This window comes from Triticum aestivum, chromosome 7B (genome assembly GCF_018294505.1).
Source record: "Triticum aestivum cultivar Chinese Spring chromosome 7B, IWGSC CS RefSeq v2.1, whole genome shotgun sequence".
Lineage (NCBI taxonomy): Eukaryota > Viridiplantae > Streptophyta > Magnoliopsida > Poales > Poaceae > Triticum > Triticum aestivum.
The window spans coordinates 529,436,401-529,452,655 of NC_057813.1; the positions used below are offsets into that span (position 1 = coordinate 529,436,401).

Genomic DNA, 16,255 nt, shown 5'->3' on the forward strand with positions numbered 1-16,255 from the left:
GCGTGATGCTGATGGTGATTGGCTTCTGGGCATGGAAACACGTGGCGCGGGCTTGAGGGCTTGTGCAGCTTCGATAAGACTATGACGCGGGGTTGATTCAAGATGGTGCACACGAGAGCTTGAAGTCGACAGGGCACGAGGGTGGACTGATCATCTACCATGGAGTCATGTTGAAGGTGGAGCTCAAGTCTGGAAGATTTCACTCGATGTTGATTGAGGGGCTACAGTGTAAGGATCCAGAGAATCGAAGCCTATTCAGCGGGGGAAAAGCAAGTGACACGTATTTCGGACTGGAGCCTAGTGGTCTGATGGAAGCATGAAACTCGTCGTCGGTCGGTAATGATCGATGGTACTCTGCAGTGGGGGTTGAGTGGTGTGGGTTCGCAACCCTTGAGTGTCGATCGAGAGAGCAGAGGCTCGACGCGGTAATAGCGGCGAGACGTGCGGTACGCACGGGGCATGGAGACGGGTCAGGGCTCTGGTGGTCATACATGTGGTGAGACAACTGCGAATTTGACTTGGGATGACTACAAGCAATGGTGAAATTCCTTAAAGTTTCAGACAAATGGTCAAGGAAGAGCGGCGATGTTGAGTTCAGATAACTCTTATGTGTAACATCCAATATGTGAGTTGTTCGCTTCCACTCAAGTCAGTGATCAGTATGTGATGGCGTTGAACGGATACTCTACAAGTTGGGAGCACAAACTAAAGTAAAGAGAAACTCAATTTTGCTCGGGCTTTGTTTGGGATCAAGAAATGAAGGGACGACAAGTTGCAGCCTTGCAGGTGGAGTCACACAGAGTTTTTGGAGTAGCAGCGGTACTCATGGGATATACTCAAGTCCAATGTACATGAAAGTTTGACGTATGGACAAATCCAGGGTGATGGAGAATATTAGCCAAAGTGGAGTTTGTTGGAGTTCTGTCAAATATAGTGTACAAGGTATATTACAATTAGACTCTGAGTAGTATTGTGTTTAGATAGGATATGAAGTCGTGTCCTAATAGAACACTTGTATCATAGGCTCTCATATATAGAGGGGGTAGTCACACGATGTAACATATGCCAACATAATAGCACAGACGCGCAAGGGGAGCCGGCGGCGTGTGCCGGCGCCCGGTTGACCGGTGCGTGGTATTGTGACGGTGTCACGGGAAGGAGCGTCCATAGTCAGGCCGGGATGTAGCCATATTGATGAACTTCATTAACAAATTTCAGTGCCGTATTTCGTGTGATTGTTTGGTCCTCGGTAGCCTCGGATTTATTCTAACAGCCATGCCTGCACCGTACCTTACTACGAAACAGGTACGCTTCTTTTCCGTTCATCTACATTTGTTTCGGTTTACTGAGATAGTATCAGCACATGTCATGCGTTCATCTTTCCAGCGAAGTGCTTGTGTCCACCTAGTGCGCATTGTACAATCCTTCCCTTTAATCGTATCACAACCATTCCCTTTTTACAAGTATACAGTATAAACGAGAGAGAAGGGCATGCACATCGACCAATTGTGGGTCCTCTCCTCGTCTTATGAGTACATATCGTCTGCTGCTCATGCCGTCTTGGTGGTGATCACTCCTCCGTATCAGAGTCCAGCGGGCAGGAGCCGTCGTCGATGGTGGCCAGCGGGTCAAACATGTGCGAGGTCGGGTCCATGCACCCGCTCACGATGTCCAGCTTGCACCGGTCTCCTCCCTCCTCGTAGAAGCCACCGATGTCGCAGCTTGTGATGACGATGTTTTCATCCGGGAAGATGGCCCTGTCGCAGGCGCCCTCCAGGTTGAGCTCGTCAGCCAGTCCCTGCACCAACACCACCAAGGTTCTTAGTTCTTACCCACCTCCATACATGATGAACACGGAAAGCCCCACCGTGGCAGGGTGATGGCTAAGGCATTTTGAACCCTTGACCTTTGTCATGGAGTGTTTGAGAAACGTAATTACTTACCTCGTTGAAGAAGCTCAAAGGCTTGTCGAGCCATGGCTTGGGGACCTTGAACTTGAGGGTGTAAGCCCCGTCCCACTCATTTCCGTTGGTGAAGGAGAAAACCAGTGTCATGGCTGCAGCAGCACAAGACTACATCAGTAACCATAATAAGCTAGCTAAAAGGAATTAGGCTAGAAGTGTGTACAGAGTACAGACCATGCTGCGGCACCCGGATCCTGATGGTGTAGATGGGGGGACAGGCTTTCCCCCTCTCTTGCAGCGTCATCTGCCTCGGCTCGCCGCCGCACATGATCGGCTGGTTAAAGCCCCCTGCATACAGGTTAAACACCTCATCGGTCAGCTAGTACATACCGAGGCACAAGCCAATCAAATTGATCAATCTTGTCCAAGGAACTTCGACAGAAAATGGAATCAGGAGCTTGTTTAGTTTGCTCTGGTTACCGTTGAAGGCGATGCCAAACTGCTCGTTGGGTGTCAGCTTGGTCGTCCCTGGGTTGTAGAATATCTTCAGGCCCTCTCCCTGCCACACACACACACACAAAATTAAAGATAAGGCGAAGCTCGGAGATAAGAACTATGTCGATATGTGCATGGATCGATGCAAAGGAGTGAATAATTACCGGGGCTGGAGGAAGGCCGTTGGTGGTCTTCCAGTACACCGGCGCCTTCCCCAGCTCGAACTCCGCCCACGTCGGAAGCTTCACCCTAGAGACCAATTCCGGTTCCACGAGTCGATTAATCACACAGCAAAATATGCATCATATCTTAGCTAGGAGCGCAGAACAGTGGAGATAGCTCGCTTGCTTACTCCTTGGTCTGCGGCACGGTGGACACGGGCGCCGCGGCGGTGGCAGAGGCGGCCGCGGCCGCGCGGACGACGGCGGAGAATCTCCGGCAGGTGACGACGGCGGCACGCGCAGGCCGGCTGCGGCGGCGGTGGAAGGCGGTGCTGCTGCCGCCGCCGCACAGGCGGCTGCAAGAAGAGATGGTGGCCATCGTGCGTGCGTGCCTCCGATGATATCTCTGCCTAGCTACTTCCTTGCTCAATTCCTTTGGTTTTGCAGGTGTGGATGGCTGAGTTCAAAGATCGGCTAGCTCCTCGTGCTTGCAGGAGTCGTCATATATAGGCGTGGATAGACGCGAGCGCGCTTGTGTGGTGGGGAGGCGGCGACGACGGCGCGGATGATGCTACTGGTAGAGGATCGCTGGGCAACTGAGATGGCCCGCTTGATTTTTTGGGGGTTTAGCTATGGGACAAAAAGCAAAAAGATCAGAGGATCAGAGACCCTGGGGCTTGAGTTTTCACCATGAGAAAAATCTTCTCCACATGGTAGAAATATCTTCCTTTCACTCTCCGTCTCTGGATCTTTTCTTGCTCTCGCTTCTTTGCTCGCCGCACCTCATCTTTTTTTGCTCGCTGAACTCTTGCGCAATCTGAAAATAGTGAAGTGATAGTTTTCTGCAGACAAGGACAAATGAACAGTCATCTTTGAGTACGTGTCAAAGTAAGCGTGGTGTGAGAGCCGCTTGGAATTGCTGGCTCGACCATCACTTCAGTGATTGTTCACACCATGCTGCTTTTACGTAATTATTAATGCTCAGTCAGCTAAAACATTTTTTAAGTCTCTGCCCACCGAAACTTTTCTTTCCTCTCTCGCAGTGTGAGTAGGGCAAAATATTCCTCCTCGGTCTCGGCCGATAAGCCCGTGGATTCACCTCTTCGGCTTTAGAAGCCGGTGGTGAGGAGGGTGCCTAGGCTCATGCTAATAGATATGGTGCTCGTATTTTTTTGATTTTATTTTAACAGGCTATCCAGTAATGTGCATTCAGAAAGAGGAGACGCTTCCATCGGCTATGAAAGCGTCTATGGCGACTTTGTAGATCTTAAGATGATGTGTCTGCTCAATCTCTTGAAGGTGCTATAAAGATAGGGTGTGTGTGTCCGTGTGTTAGAGCATCTACAACCGAACCACTCAAACCCGCTTCATACCCCCGGGCGGGCCGCCCGGTCACGATTTATTGATCCAGACGGGCCTCTCAAACAGCCATCAAAATGTCCGGGCTGACCGGCACCCCCCATATCCAACCCAAATATGGGGCAGATATGGAGGCACCGGGGCACGCCCACCACGTCGGCCTGACGGCGTGGCCCCACACGGAAACGTCTGGAAACCCGGCGGTTCGACGGATGCCCTGTTCGTCTCCGCGGTGTGAACGCTGCGTGGCGCCGCTCCAGCTCGCCGCCCAAGACGAAATCCGGCCATTTAAGTCGGCCGGCGTCCGACAACCCTAACCCATCCCCCTCCCCCCTCCCCGCGCCGCCAGTCCGAGCCCATCCACCTCCTTCCTTTCCCGCTCCAGCGCTCTGCCCATTCTCCGGCACTCTGCCATGGTCTGAAGCAAGATCACCTCTTATGCCATGCTGACGCCGGAGCGCTGATACGAGATCCAGTAGCAGATCCGAGCAAGGGAAGCCGCGCGCGCCGCCCGCATCGCTGTCGGGCTGCCTCCGGATTCGTCAGAGCCGGAGGAGGAGGAGGAGCAGCCGGGGGAAGAGGAGGATGAGGAGATGGCTTCGATGGAGGTGAAGTAGGCGGAGGAGCCGGACCAGCAGGTGCTGCCCTTCAACATGGAGCAGGTGAAGGCGGAGTTCGCTGTCGCCCAGTCTGACGAGATGGCCGGGCAGCAGGCCATCCCGGAGTCCATCCAGGATGAGACCTATGTGAAGGCCAACTGGGCGTTCCTCTAGTGGCAGCAGGCGGAGTCCGACGCGCTCTTCGCCGAGCTCGACGCGGAAATAGAGGCGGAGGAGGCCGGAGCGGAGGAGCCGGAGCCGGAGCTGCAGCTGTCGCCCATGCTGCCGGAGCCGGGCACGGAGATCGTCGTGATCTCCGACAAGGAGTAGCTAGGATCGATGTAGTATGTAGGTTCTATTTTCTTTTACATGTCTTTGTACGGATATAAAAATCGAGTATGAGATGTCCGGATGCAACAAGTGAAAGATATGTCTGGTCACTGCCCGAGGACGTGTCCGGACGCGTCCGCGGGCGTTTGAGGGGGTGGATGTCATATGTGGCTGTAGATGCTTTTATAGGGATGAGTGTGTGTACATATGTATAAGATTTTGTTTGTACGGTGTTAAAAATCTTATTTTATTTTCTCTTTGAAAAATCCAGTGCACTTATACTTTATCCCTCTTCATAGTTTTTCCTCGATACTCTAAAATTCTTGTGTGCAGCACCATCCAAAGACACATATTGTAAAATTTCCATTTTCATAAATCCTACAGGAATTTATTGTACGTGACATCACATTCTTACAAAAAAAATCATTTCCAAGATCATCTTCAATAAAAGATGTATATTTGAAGATGTAAAAGTGCTAGATGTATAATTTACATCACCAAAAAGTGTTTTTACATAGAAAAAATATCTAACTCCAACAGATGATGTACAATGACGATGTAAAACTAGTGCTCCAACAAATGATGTAAAAACGAAAACGGCCGCGCGGCAATAGTGCTATAATCGTTCTACAGAAGTAGTTCAACCGCACAACAACAACAACACAATTTGAAATAAAAAAATATCCCAAATTAAAACATAAAATTGCATATGTCCACAATATCAAATTATTACATAATTCACCAAATCTACATCGTCAAATACAACACAAATACAACAAAGTTCTTGCACAATACAACAAACAAAGAATGAAACTCGGAGGTTTTTTCGCCATGCCAAATCCAACACTCCTCCATCAAATCTTTTTGAAGTTCATTGTGCATATCAGCGTCGCTAATTTCATGGTGCACCTTCATGAAACATCTGATTCGGTCCTCTTTTCTCATCGGCATAACGAGTATGCCCATGAGATCATAGAAGGTGTAATCCAAAATCTGTGAACGCTCATTCTCAATGATCATGTTGTGCATGAACACGCAAGCAGTCATGATGTACCAAATATTTTTCTGATCCCGGAATCTAGACAGTCCTCGCACGATAGCAAATTGTGATTGTAAAATCTCAAATGCCCTCTCAACATCTTTCTAGCCGCCACATGAGAATTGTGAAATAAAGTTCTTTCTTACCTTGGGGGCTTTGGATTAGCTTCACAAAAGTACTCCACTTCGGATAGATCCCATCCTCAAGATAGTACTCATAGTTGTAGGTGCGGCCATTTGCTTCGAAGGTCACTGGTGGAGCTTCTCAATCTGCTAACATGGCAAAAAGAGATGACCGGTCGAGCACATTGATATCGTTGCAAGATCCAGGCATCCAAAAATATGAATGTAAAATCCATGCCTCTTGATCAGCAATAGACTCAAGAATGATGGTGGCATCCTTGGAGCATCCTCTAAACTGTCCATGCCATGCTTTGGGACTGACAGCCCAACAGGAACAAGTGTACCGCGGGCCTACTAGCCTAAGGCTTCACTGTGGCCCCCAAGGAAAGACCATGCCTGGGACAATGATACTGGAGGTTTGACTTCCAGGGATCCAAGACACGAGCCGCATGAGAGTGGCACAAAGCGCTTCACTAGCTTCTCGGCTCCGGAAAGCGCCCCCCGGAGCCCCGGGAAGCATTTCTATAGCATGGCCATCCCCGCGAAGGGACTGGAATCTCATTGTTAGAGGCATTAAATGCAGACATTCCCTCGCGACTACTGCCCGCATCAGCAACCGTGAGAGGACGCGTCGGAATCGTCCCCGGCGTATGGGCTCCGGCAAGGCAAGATCATCTGTATGATCGAAAGTATGTCTAGAGGGGGGAGATTAGACTACTTGACCAAATAAAAACTTATCCTTTTCCCAATTTTAGTTCTTGACAAATTTTAGCAACTTAGCACGGTTCAAGCAATCTTAACACAATTAAAGCAAGCATGCAAAGAGTATATGAGCAGCGGAAAGTAAAGCATGCAACTTGCAAGAATGTAAAGGGAAGGGTTTGGAGTGTGCAAACGCAATTGGAGACACGGATGTTTTTGTCGTGGTTCCGATAGGTGGTGCTATCGTACATCCACGTTGATGGAGACTTCAACCCACTAAGGGTAACGGCTGCGCGAGTCCACGGAGGGCTCCACCCACGAAGGGTCCACGAAGAAGCAACCTTGTCTATCCCACCATGGCCGTCGCCCACGAAGGACTTGCCTCACTAGCGGTAGATCTTCACGAAGTAGGCGATCTCCTTGCCCTTACAAACTCCTTGGTTCAACTCCACAATCTTGTCGGAGGCTCCCAAGTGACACCTAGCCAATCTAGGAGACACCACTCTCCAAGAAGTAACAAATGGTGTGTTGATGATGAACTCCTTGCTCTTGTGCTTCAAATGATAGTCTCCCCAACACTCAACTCTCTCTCACAGGATTTGGATTTGGTGGAAAGAAGATTTGAGTGGAAAGCAACTTGGGGAAGGCTAGAGATCAAGATTCATATGGTAGGAATGGAATATCTTGGCCTCAACACAAGTGTAGGTGGTTCTCTCTCAGAAAATGTAAGTTGGAAGTGTAGGTTCGTTCTGATGGCTCTCTCCACGAATGAAGAGGAGGTGGAGGGGTATATATAGCCTCCACACAAAATCTAACCGTTACACACAACTTGCCAATCTCGGTGGGACCGAATTGAGAAACTCGGTCGGACCGATTCAGCAAATCTAGTGACCGTTAGGATTTTCGGTGGGACCGACATGCAACTCGGTAGGACCGATATGGTTAGGGTTAGGGCATAACGTAATCTCGGTGAGACCGATTACACAAACTCGGTGGGACCGATTTTGGTAATAAGCTAACCAGAGAGTTGGTCAGGTAAACTCGGTGGGACCGATTCGCTCATCTCGGTGGGACCGAAATGTTACGAAAGGGAAATAGAGAGTTTACATTGCAATTTCGGTGGGACCGATCGCTCATCTCAGTGGTACCAAAATGTTACGAAGGGAAACAGAGAGATTACAATCCCATCTCAGTGAGACCGAGATCCCTATCGGTGAGACCGATTTGCCTAGGGTTTGTGGCAGTGGCTATGACATCTGAACTCGGTGGCGCCGAATGGAAAGAATTGGTGGGGCCGAGTTTGACTTTTGGTTTTGGTCATATGTGGATGTGAGAAAGTAGTTGAGGGCTTTGGAGCATATCACTAAGCATTTTGAGCAAGAACCTCATTAAGCAACACCTCATCCCTCCTTGATAGTATTGGCTTTTCCTATAGACTCAATGTGATCTTGGATCACTAAAATATAAAATGTAGAGTCTTGAGCTTTGAGCTTGAGCCAATCCTTTTGTCCTTAGCATTTTGAGGGGTCCACTTTTCTCATTCATGCCATGCCATTCATTGAGCTTTCCTGAAATATTTATCTTGAAATAGCATTAGCTCAATGAGCTATATGTTGTTAGGAATTACCAAAACCACCTAGGGATAGTTGCACTTTCAATCTCCCCCTTTTTGGTAATTGATGACAACATATAGATCAAAGCTTCGACAAATGATAATAAGATTGAAAAACATTGATGGTTTGAGAAGTATGTGAAAAGCAAGAGTCCCCCTAAATTTGTCCATAGTTTAAGACTTGCTTTGGACTGCAAATGCACAATGAGTTAGGATCATGGGTTACTCTTCCATGTCACATACATCTTGGTGGAGCGCTTAAAATGATAATAATTAAATACATGCACTCATCACCAAGCAAAGTGAATGACCATATAGAGATAAAAGGATAATGTCATCCAACAAGCATTAAGGTAGCATCGTATATGATCAACCACATGATCAACCAAGTATCACACAAAAGCATAGAGTATCTTAAACAAGCAAATAAAGTTCAACCACCAAAACAAGAGAGAATAAAAAGCAACACTCTCTCTCGAAGCCTATGATCTCTACATTTTTCTCCCCCTTTGGCAAAAAGTTACCAAAAAGTTCATAGAAAATGCATAGTACTAAACGACTCTCAGGCTTGGTCTTCAGCTGGTGGTGTAGATGTGACTCCAAGGACAAAGGCATCAGTTGAGGTCAATGGAGCTGATGGAGTGGCTACTGGAGTTGGTGGTACTGAAGCTATTGCTGGTGAAGATGAAGTTGCTCTAGTGTCTGTAACTGGTACTGCAGCAGATCTCTGACTTCTAGGCACTCTAGAAAATGCATCAGTGGTAGTCTTACCCTTCCTCTCCTGCACTTCATCCTGAAGTTGCTCAACAACTGACTGTATCTCAGTGACCTTCACATCTAAGGCATAGAACTTTTGCTCCATGATCCTCTCCAAGCTCTCCTGGTTTTGAGTCAGGGTGGCCAAACCCTTCTCAATCCTCAGAGTGGAGGCAATCAAGTAGCCAAGCTGATCTTACTTGCTCTTCAGGAAGATCTGAGATGCCTCTTTAGCAGTTGGCATTTTAGCAGCCTTCACAGCCCTTGCCTTCTCCTTCTTCTCTTGTGCTTGCACAGAAGATGGTTCATTTTCATCCATTACCACTGTGTTGTCCTCAAATCCTGGGTAGATGGACATGTGATCCTTGTCCAAGAGATATGTGCCAGTGCCCATCTTGGAGTTGATTAGCTCCTGGATCTGTGGGGCATACCCACAACTTATCTTTTGATCAGTAGTTGTCCTCTTGATAGTTTCCATAATTAGGCTCATGACTTTGAACTTTTGAGGGACATCAAATATGTGAAGCAGGTTAATTGCATGGCCTCTGATCATCTTGTGATCACCTGACTTTGGCAATAGAGTGTGCCTGAGGATCTAGTTGATCGTTGGCAATCCTAACAGAAGGTAATGTACTGATCCAAATTTGTGTCTCAAGAGCAGCATCTGGGATCTCTCTGTACATATATGCCATAGAGTTGTGATCCTTCTTCTTCTTGGCATAGACATCCAAGTCATCCTCATTCTCCTTAGGTGCATTGATCAATTTTGCCCATTCTTCAACTGTTGATTGGTACCTAGTACCTTCAGACATCCAGACAATCCTTCCATCTGGGTAAAAATGAGTTGTGGAGTAGAACTACATAATAAGCTCATCATTCCACTTTGTGAGCTTCTGCCCAACAAAGTCATCTACTCCACAAGCATTGAAACTGTCATATACTCCCGGATAATGCTCTTCATTCTTCCTGATGTACTCTCAGTCCACCCATCTCATATCACAGACTATAGGCTTCTTGTCAAGCAGCACTATCTCATAGAAATCCTGATGTTCCTTTGTAGGGAACCTGTAGTCCACAATAGTTCTTCTCCTGACTGCATAGGGATCAGTCAATCTCCACTGTCTGAGTCATGCATCCTTCCGCGGCTTCATGTCCTCAGCTACTGGATGAACATCATTGTGATCTGGAATTTTGGGCTTCAACTTCCTCAAGACATGTGTCTCATCATCTTCTTCTTCTTGAGCTGCTTCAGGCACTGGGGCCTTGTTCTTCTCTCCAGCAGGAATGTTCCTTGTATTCCTCTTGGGTGCAGCTTTGGGTTTTGGAGCAGCTGCCTTGGGGGCTTCTTTGGGCTTTGATGAAGCAGTCCCTGACCTGATAGCTCACCCATAAGCTTTTGAGATTTAGGTGCTGGTGCAGCAACCTCTTCCTCTTCTTCTTCCATCATGGAAGGCTTTCCAGCAACCCTGGCCATGGTCTTCTTGACCCTTTCCTTCCTTTTCTTCCCTTCTACAGCAGCCTCTTTGGGTTCAGATTCCGAAGGTACTTGAGTAGAGGCTCTGGCTTTAGACATGGGAATTCTTCTTGCAGGTGCTTTGGTCTTCATACCAGGCTTAGTGGTAGCAGCTGTGCCATATTCCTTCTTCAGCACCTTCTTCTTGGAAGTGGCCTCATTCTCAATAGCCACATAGTCTTCATCCTCAGAATCTGAGGTTCTCTTCTTTCTGGCCCTGGTGGCTGCCTTAGGTAAGTTGCTGGGTGTGCTCCTATTGTCATCATCATAGCTGCTAGAGGGACTAGTGCCCTCACTCAAGTGAACATGCTCCTCGGACTTGTTCTGACTGTCACTTTGATCTGACATGTTGCAAACACTGACAGCAGACCCTGTGAATAGATATAGATGAGGTAGAGTAGATGAGCATCACAAAATACAGAGGTTTTTGCAAAAGAATGAGTCAAAAACTTAGTTTTAGTTTTCCATAGAAAGCATTTCAGATCTACCGATTTGAAATCTCGGTGATACCGAAGCAGCTTTTGGAACCTAAACTAGTGAACTCAGTCAAACCGAGTCACAGGTTGGTGGCACCGAGACTGCTAGGGTTTCACAAAGCCCTGATCTCGGTCAGACCGAGAATCACATGTGCAATGGCCTTAGCCAAATCGGTGGTACCGATTTCTACAACTCGGTTGGTCCGAGATGATTTCGGCGGAAACCTAACCCTAAATTTTCAATCCACAACTAAACTACGGAGCGATTTCACTGAATAGGATGATCTCAATCGTGGCAAGATACATGGCAAAACAATGTGCTAGGAATCAGAGTGAAATTAGCACAAGGATCAAGTCCATACCCTAAGTGCGGCGATGGACTTGTTACGGCGGCAACGGCGGAGACGATTCCCGTTGACGGCGGCAGAGACCAGTGGCGGGAGGCAGCTGGCGACGAGGAGGACGATCCGAAGACCCAGGGAGGCAGGGCAGGCTGAGCGCGGGCGAAAGGGTTCGGAGAAATTTCCAAATTTTGGCCCGGGGATATATATAGCCTGACCCTGTCGGTGTGACTGAGTGGAACAACTCGGTGGCACCGAGATGCATAATTGCAAGCAGTTACTGCAACTCGGTGTGACCGAAAAGTTCAAATCGGTTGCACCGAGATTGAAAACCTAGATCGACTTAGTGATCTCGGTATGACCGAAATGGATTTCTCGGTCAGACCAAAACGCACAAAGAAGTTTTGGAAGTTTAAGTCTATGACGAATCGGGGATTCCGAGTGCTCCTCACATAGAGTGGTTTGAATCTGACTTGATCAAACTTTGTGGTGTAGCATGAATAGAGTTTGAGACAAGAAAAGCATAGATAGCTAGAGAAGGTTCTTAGGCATTCTTGTCCATCCACTTGGCAAAAGAAAAATAAAACAATCAAAACTACAAGTGGATGTCCTCGAATGAGTAAAATATGCAACCAACATGCTCACACAATAAAATGACAAATGAAATATGTGGCAAAGCATGCACAACCATTCTAGCATCTATCAAGCAATTGGCGATGACTAGGTCATCTATATATGAGTATATTGACTTAGGAGTCAAATGAGAACATTTGATCATAGGTCATACTCATCGTTTAAGCTCAAGTGGGGTTGCCACTTTTACATACTGCATTGTTGTGTTCACACCATTAGAGTTGCTTTAGCTCAATTTTAGAGTAAAGCTCCCCCTAGATGTGAGATCCCCCCTTAGGAGGGATGAACTAACCTTGGGTTTTATCGATGATGACTTCATGTAGATGTTGAAGATGTGGATGCTCAATGTTGATGTAGATCATTTGGAGCAATCCATTGGAGTGAGTTGCACTTTCAATACCTACACGGGTTAGTCCCACAAGGAACAAACAAGGATATCCATAGACATAGAGTGATGCACACACAAGATGATGTCCATGAAAGCATTAGGTTACCTTCTCCCTTGTCTTACCAACAAGAGGGTTTGTGACTCCTTGAACTAGTGCAAGATGTGGAAGTTGATTGCACTTGTCCTTGACAAAAATGATAAGAGTGAAGTATGTTGGCGGAGTCACCCTCAAGAACTCTCTAGTTCTTCTTCTTCGGGATCCACACCATCTTGGTGGGAATCCTTGGAGTTGTAGTCGTACTTGATGAAGTAGAACTTGATGTAGTCTTGGGAACCCACTTGACCAAGGCCTTGGGAGCTTCTTCAAATGCATCAATCTCCTCTTGAAGCTTATCCTTGCCTTTTTGCTTGTGGTCTTGTGGTGGAAGATCATCTTGAGCGTGTGTCCCCTTGAAAGAATTAGGATCATACTTCTCTTGTTGAGGAACAAACTTCGTCTTGGGGTATTGATCTTCTTCCAACTCAACTCCATTGGCATTGAACTTTCGTTCAAAACCAACACCTTGGTTCTTCCGGTGCCTTCCTTGCTTGCGTACAATTTCCTCGAATTGCTTACTCCCGGCAAGGCTCTTGTAAACACCTTTCTCTATAATTCCCTTCAATAAGCTATTTTCTTGCTCAAGTGTAACTTGGCTAAGAGAATCATTAGTGGAATCAAGAGAACTACTAGAAGCAACAACATTGGATTTAGCATGATTATTGTTACTACTAGAGGAAGAATCCTTCTTGTTCTTGTTACTAGACTTGACTTGAGGCATGTAAGTAGATAAGAGTAAACGCTTGGCAATGTAAGAAGAACTTTTCTTGCGAAGATCATCATTGATTGCCTTTAAGAACTCATGCTCTTGCTCAAGGTTGAGTTGTATCTTCTCATGAGTCCTTAAAAGTTCTCGATGATCTCCTAAGATAGTTTCATGAGCTAACTTAAGAGTGTTTAGTTCTTTAGTTAGAAGCTCAATCTTCTCCTTATCATTGTCATTCGTTTTATCTTGATTAGTATGATTAATTGATGTTTCATCATAGTATTCATCACTAGAGTTGTCAATAAGTAAATCATCATCACCTAACAAGTCATCTTCATCACTATTGAAATCAACATACTCGGGGTGTGATACCTTTGGGCCTTTAGCCATGAAGCATCTTCCAAGTCCTTCATTTGGTGAATCAAATATGTCGTAGGAGTTGGTTGACACAAGTGCTAGACCGGCAACACCTTCATCTTGAGTATGTTCGGAGTCGGAGTGATAACTTCTCTCGGAGTGATGGTCGGAGTCAGAGCCGGATACCCATTCACCAACATGATCTTGATGTCTTCGTTTTGTGTAGCTCCTTGATGACTTGTCCTTCCTTTCCGAATCCTTGCTTCTCCGGGATGTTCTTCGTTCATAACGATCATCTCTACTCCTTCTCTCTCTCTTGGTGGTGATTCTTCTCTTCTACTTCTTCTCTTAGGTGATTCTTCTCTTCTTTTGTAGGGAGCCATACACTCACTAGAATAGTGTCCAGCTCTTCCACAATTGTAGCAATTACGCTCTCGACTAGAAGATCTTTTGTCATTGTAGGACCTTGACTTGGAGCTTCTTTCCTTGCTTCTACTCTTGTAGAACTTGTTGAAGTTCTTCACCATTAGGCTCAATTCTTCATTGAAGGTTTGTTTCTCACTTGATGATGTCGGAGCTTCACATGAGGCTTTGTAAGCACCACTTGATTTGTTGTGGACCTCCTCCTTATCCTTGAGTGACATCTCATGAGCGACAATTCTTCCAATGATTTCTGTTGGCTTGAGATTCTTGTAATTGGGCATCATTTGGATCAATGTGCACACGGTATCATATTTTCCATCCAAGGATCTCAAGATCTTCTTGATGATGAATTTGTCGGTCATCTCTTCACTTCCTAAACCGGCGATCTCATTTGTAATGAGAGCAAGCCTAGAGTACATTTCAGCGACGCCTTCACCGTCCTTCATCTTGAACTTGTCAAGTTGACTTTGAAGCACATCCAACTTAGATTCCTTGACGGAGTCGGTACCTTCGTGCATATCAACCAAAGTATCCCAAATTTCCTTTGCATTCTCAAGACAGCTGATTTTGTTGAATTCTTCGGGGCACAATCCATTGAAGAGGATATCACAAGCTTGAGCGTTGTATTGCAGCATCTTCAACTCTTCCGCACTAGCTTCACAGTTTGGTTCTCTCCCATCAAAGAATTCACCTTGCAAGCCAATACACACAATAGCCCAAACGGCGAGGTTATGTCCAAGAATATGCATTTTCATCTTATGCTTCCAACTAGCAAAATTAGTACCATCAAAGTAAGGACCTCTACGGTGATAGTTTCCCTCGCTAGACGCCATACTCTCCTAGGTTGTGAAACCAAGGCTATGACTACCAAAAGCTATGGAGATCAAAGCAAATGGAGACCAAAGCTCCGATACCACTTGTAGGATCGAAAGTATGTCTAGAGGGGGGTGATTAGACTACTTGACCAAATAAAAACTTATCCTTTTCCCAATTTTAGTTCTTGGCAGATTTTAGCAAACTTAGCACAGTTCAAGCAATCTTAACACAATTCAAGAAAGCATGCAAAGAGTATATGAGCAGTGGAAAGTAAAGCATGCAACTTGCAAGAATGTAAAGGGAAGGGTTTGGAGTGTGCAAACGCAATTGGAGACACGGATGTTTTTGTCGTGGTTCCGATAGGTGGTGCTATCGTACATCCACGTTGATGGAGACTTCAACCCACAAAGGGTAACGGCTGCGCGAGTCCACGGAGGGCTCCACCCATGAAGGGTCCACAAAGAAGCAACCTTGTCTATCCCACCATGGCCGTCGCCCACGAAGGACTTGCCTCACTAGCGGTAGATCTTCACGAAGTAGGCGATCTCCTTGCCCTTACAAACTCCTTGGTTCAACTCCACAATCTTGTCGGAGGCTCCCAAGTGACACCTAGCCAATCTAGGAGACACCACTCTCCAAGAAGTAACAAATGGTGTGTTGATGATGAACTCCTTGCTCTTGTGCTTCAAATGATAGTCTCCCCAACACTCAACTCTCTCTCACAGGATTTGGATTTGGTGGAAAGAAGATTTGAGTGGAAAGCAACTTGGGGAAGGCTAGAGATCAAGATTCATATGGTAGGAATGGAATATCTTGGCCTCAACACAAGTGTAGGTGGTTCTCTCTCAGAAAATGTAAGTTGGAAGTGTAGGTTCGTTCTGATGGCTCTCTCCACGAATGAAGAGGAGGTGGAGGGGTATATATAGCCTCCACAGAAAATCTAACCGTTACACACAACTTGCCAATCTCGGTGGGACCGAATTGAGAAACTCGGTCGGACCGATTCAGCAAACCTAGTGACCGCTAGGATTTTCGGTGGGACCGACATGCAACTCGGTAGGACCGATATGGTTAGGGTTAGGGCTTAACGTAATCTCGGTGAGACCGATTACACAAACTCGGTGAGACCGATTTTGGTAATAAGCTAACCAGAGAGTTGGTCAGGTAAACTCGGTGGGACCGATTCGCTCATCTCGGTGGGACCGAAATGTTACGAAAGGGAAACAGAGAGTTTACATTGCAATCTCGGTGGGACCGATCGGCGCGATCGCTCATCTCGGTGGTACCGAAATGTTACGAAGGGAAACAGAGAGATTACAATCCCATCTCGGTGAGACCGAGATCCCTATCGGTGAGACCGATTTTCCTAGGGTTTGTGGCAGTGGCTATGACATCTGAACTCGGTGGCGTCGGATGGAAAGAATCG

At 46.7% G+C, this 16,255-nt stretch overlaps 1 protein-coding gene across 1 annotated transcript; it reads right to left on the minus strand.

Moving 5' to 3' along the window:
- Positions 1-1,414: 1,414 nt before the first annotated feature.
- Positions 1,415-3,094, minus strand: LOC123159478 (protein POST-ILLUMINATION CHLOROPHYLL FLUORESCENCE INCREASE, chloroplastic). Its single transcript, XM_044577317.1, has 6 exons — positions 2,752-3,094; positions 2,564-2,648; positions 2,385-2,463; positions 2,139-2,252; positions 1,944-2,056; positions 1,415-1,798 (listed from the first exon to the last, which is right to left on the minus strand). The coding sequence occupies exons 1-6, from the start codon at positions 2,937-2,939 to the stop codon at positions 1,571-1,573; spliced, it is 807 nt and encodes a 268-aa protein (XP_044433252.1). The 5' UTR covers positions 2,940-3,094; the 3' UTR covers positions 1,415-1,570.
- Between the last annotated feature and the right edge of the window lie 13,161 nt (positions 3,095-16,255).

Coding starts and splice junctions, on each gene's coding strand:
- LOC123159478 (XM_044577317.1), bottom strand. CDS start 2,939: ATGGCCACCATCTCTTCTTGCAGCCGCCTGTGCGGCGGCGGCAGCAGC. Junction 2,253..2,384: donor GTTTGGCATCGCCTTCAACG/GTAACCAGAGCA, acceptor ACCTGTATGCAG/GGGGCTTTAACCAGCCGATC. Junction 2,057..2,138: donor GATCCGGGTGCCGCAGCATG/GTCTGTACTCTG, acceptor GTGCTGCTGCAG/CCATGACACTGGTTTTCTCC.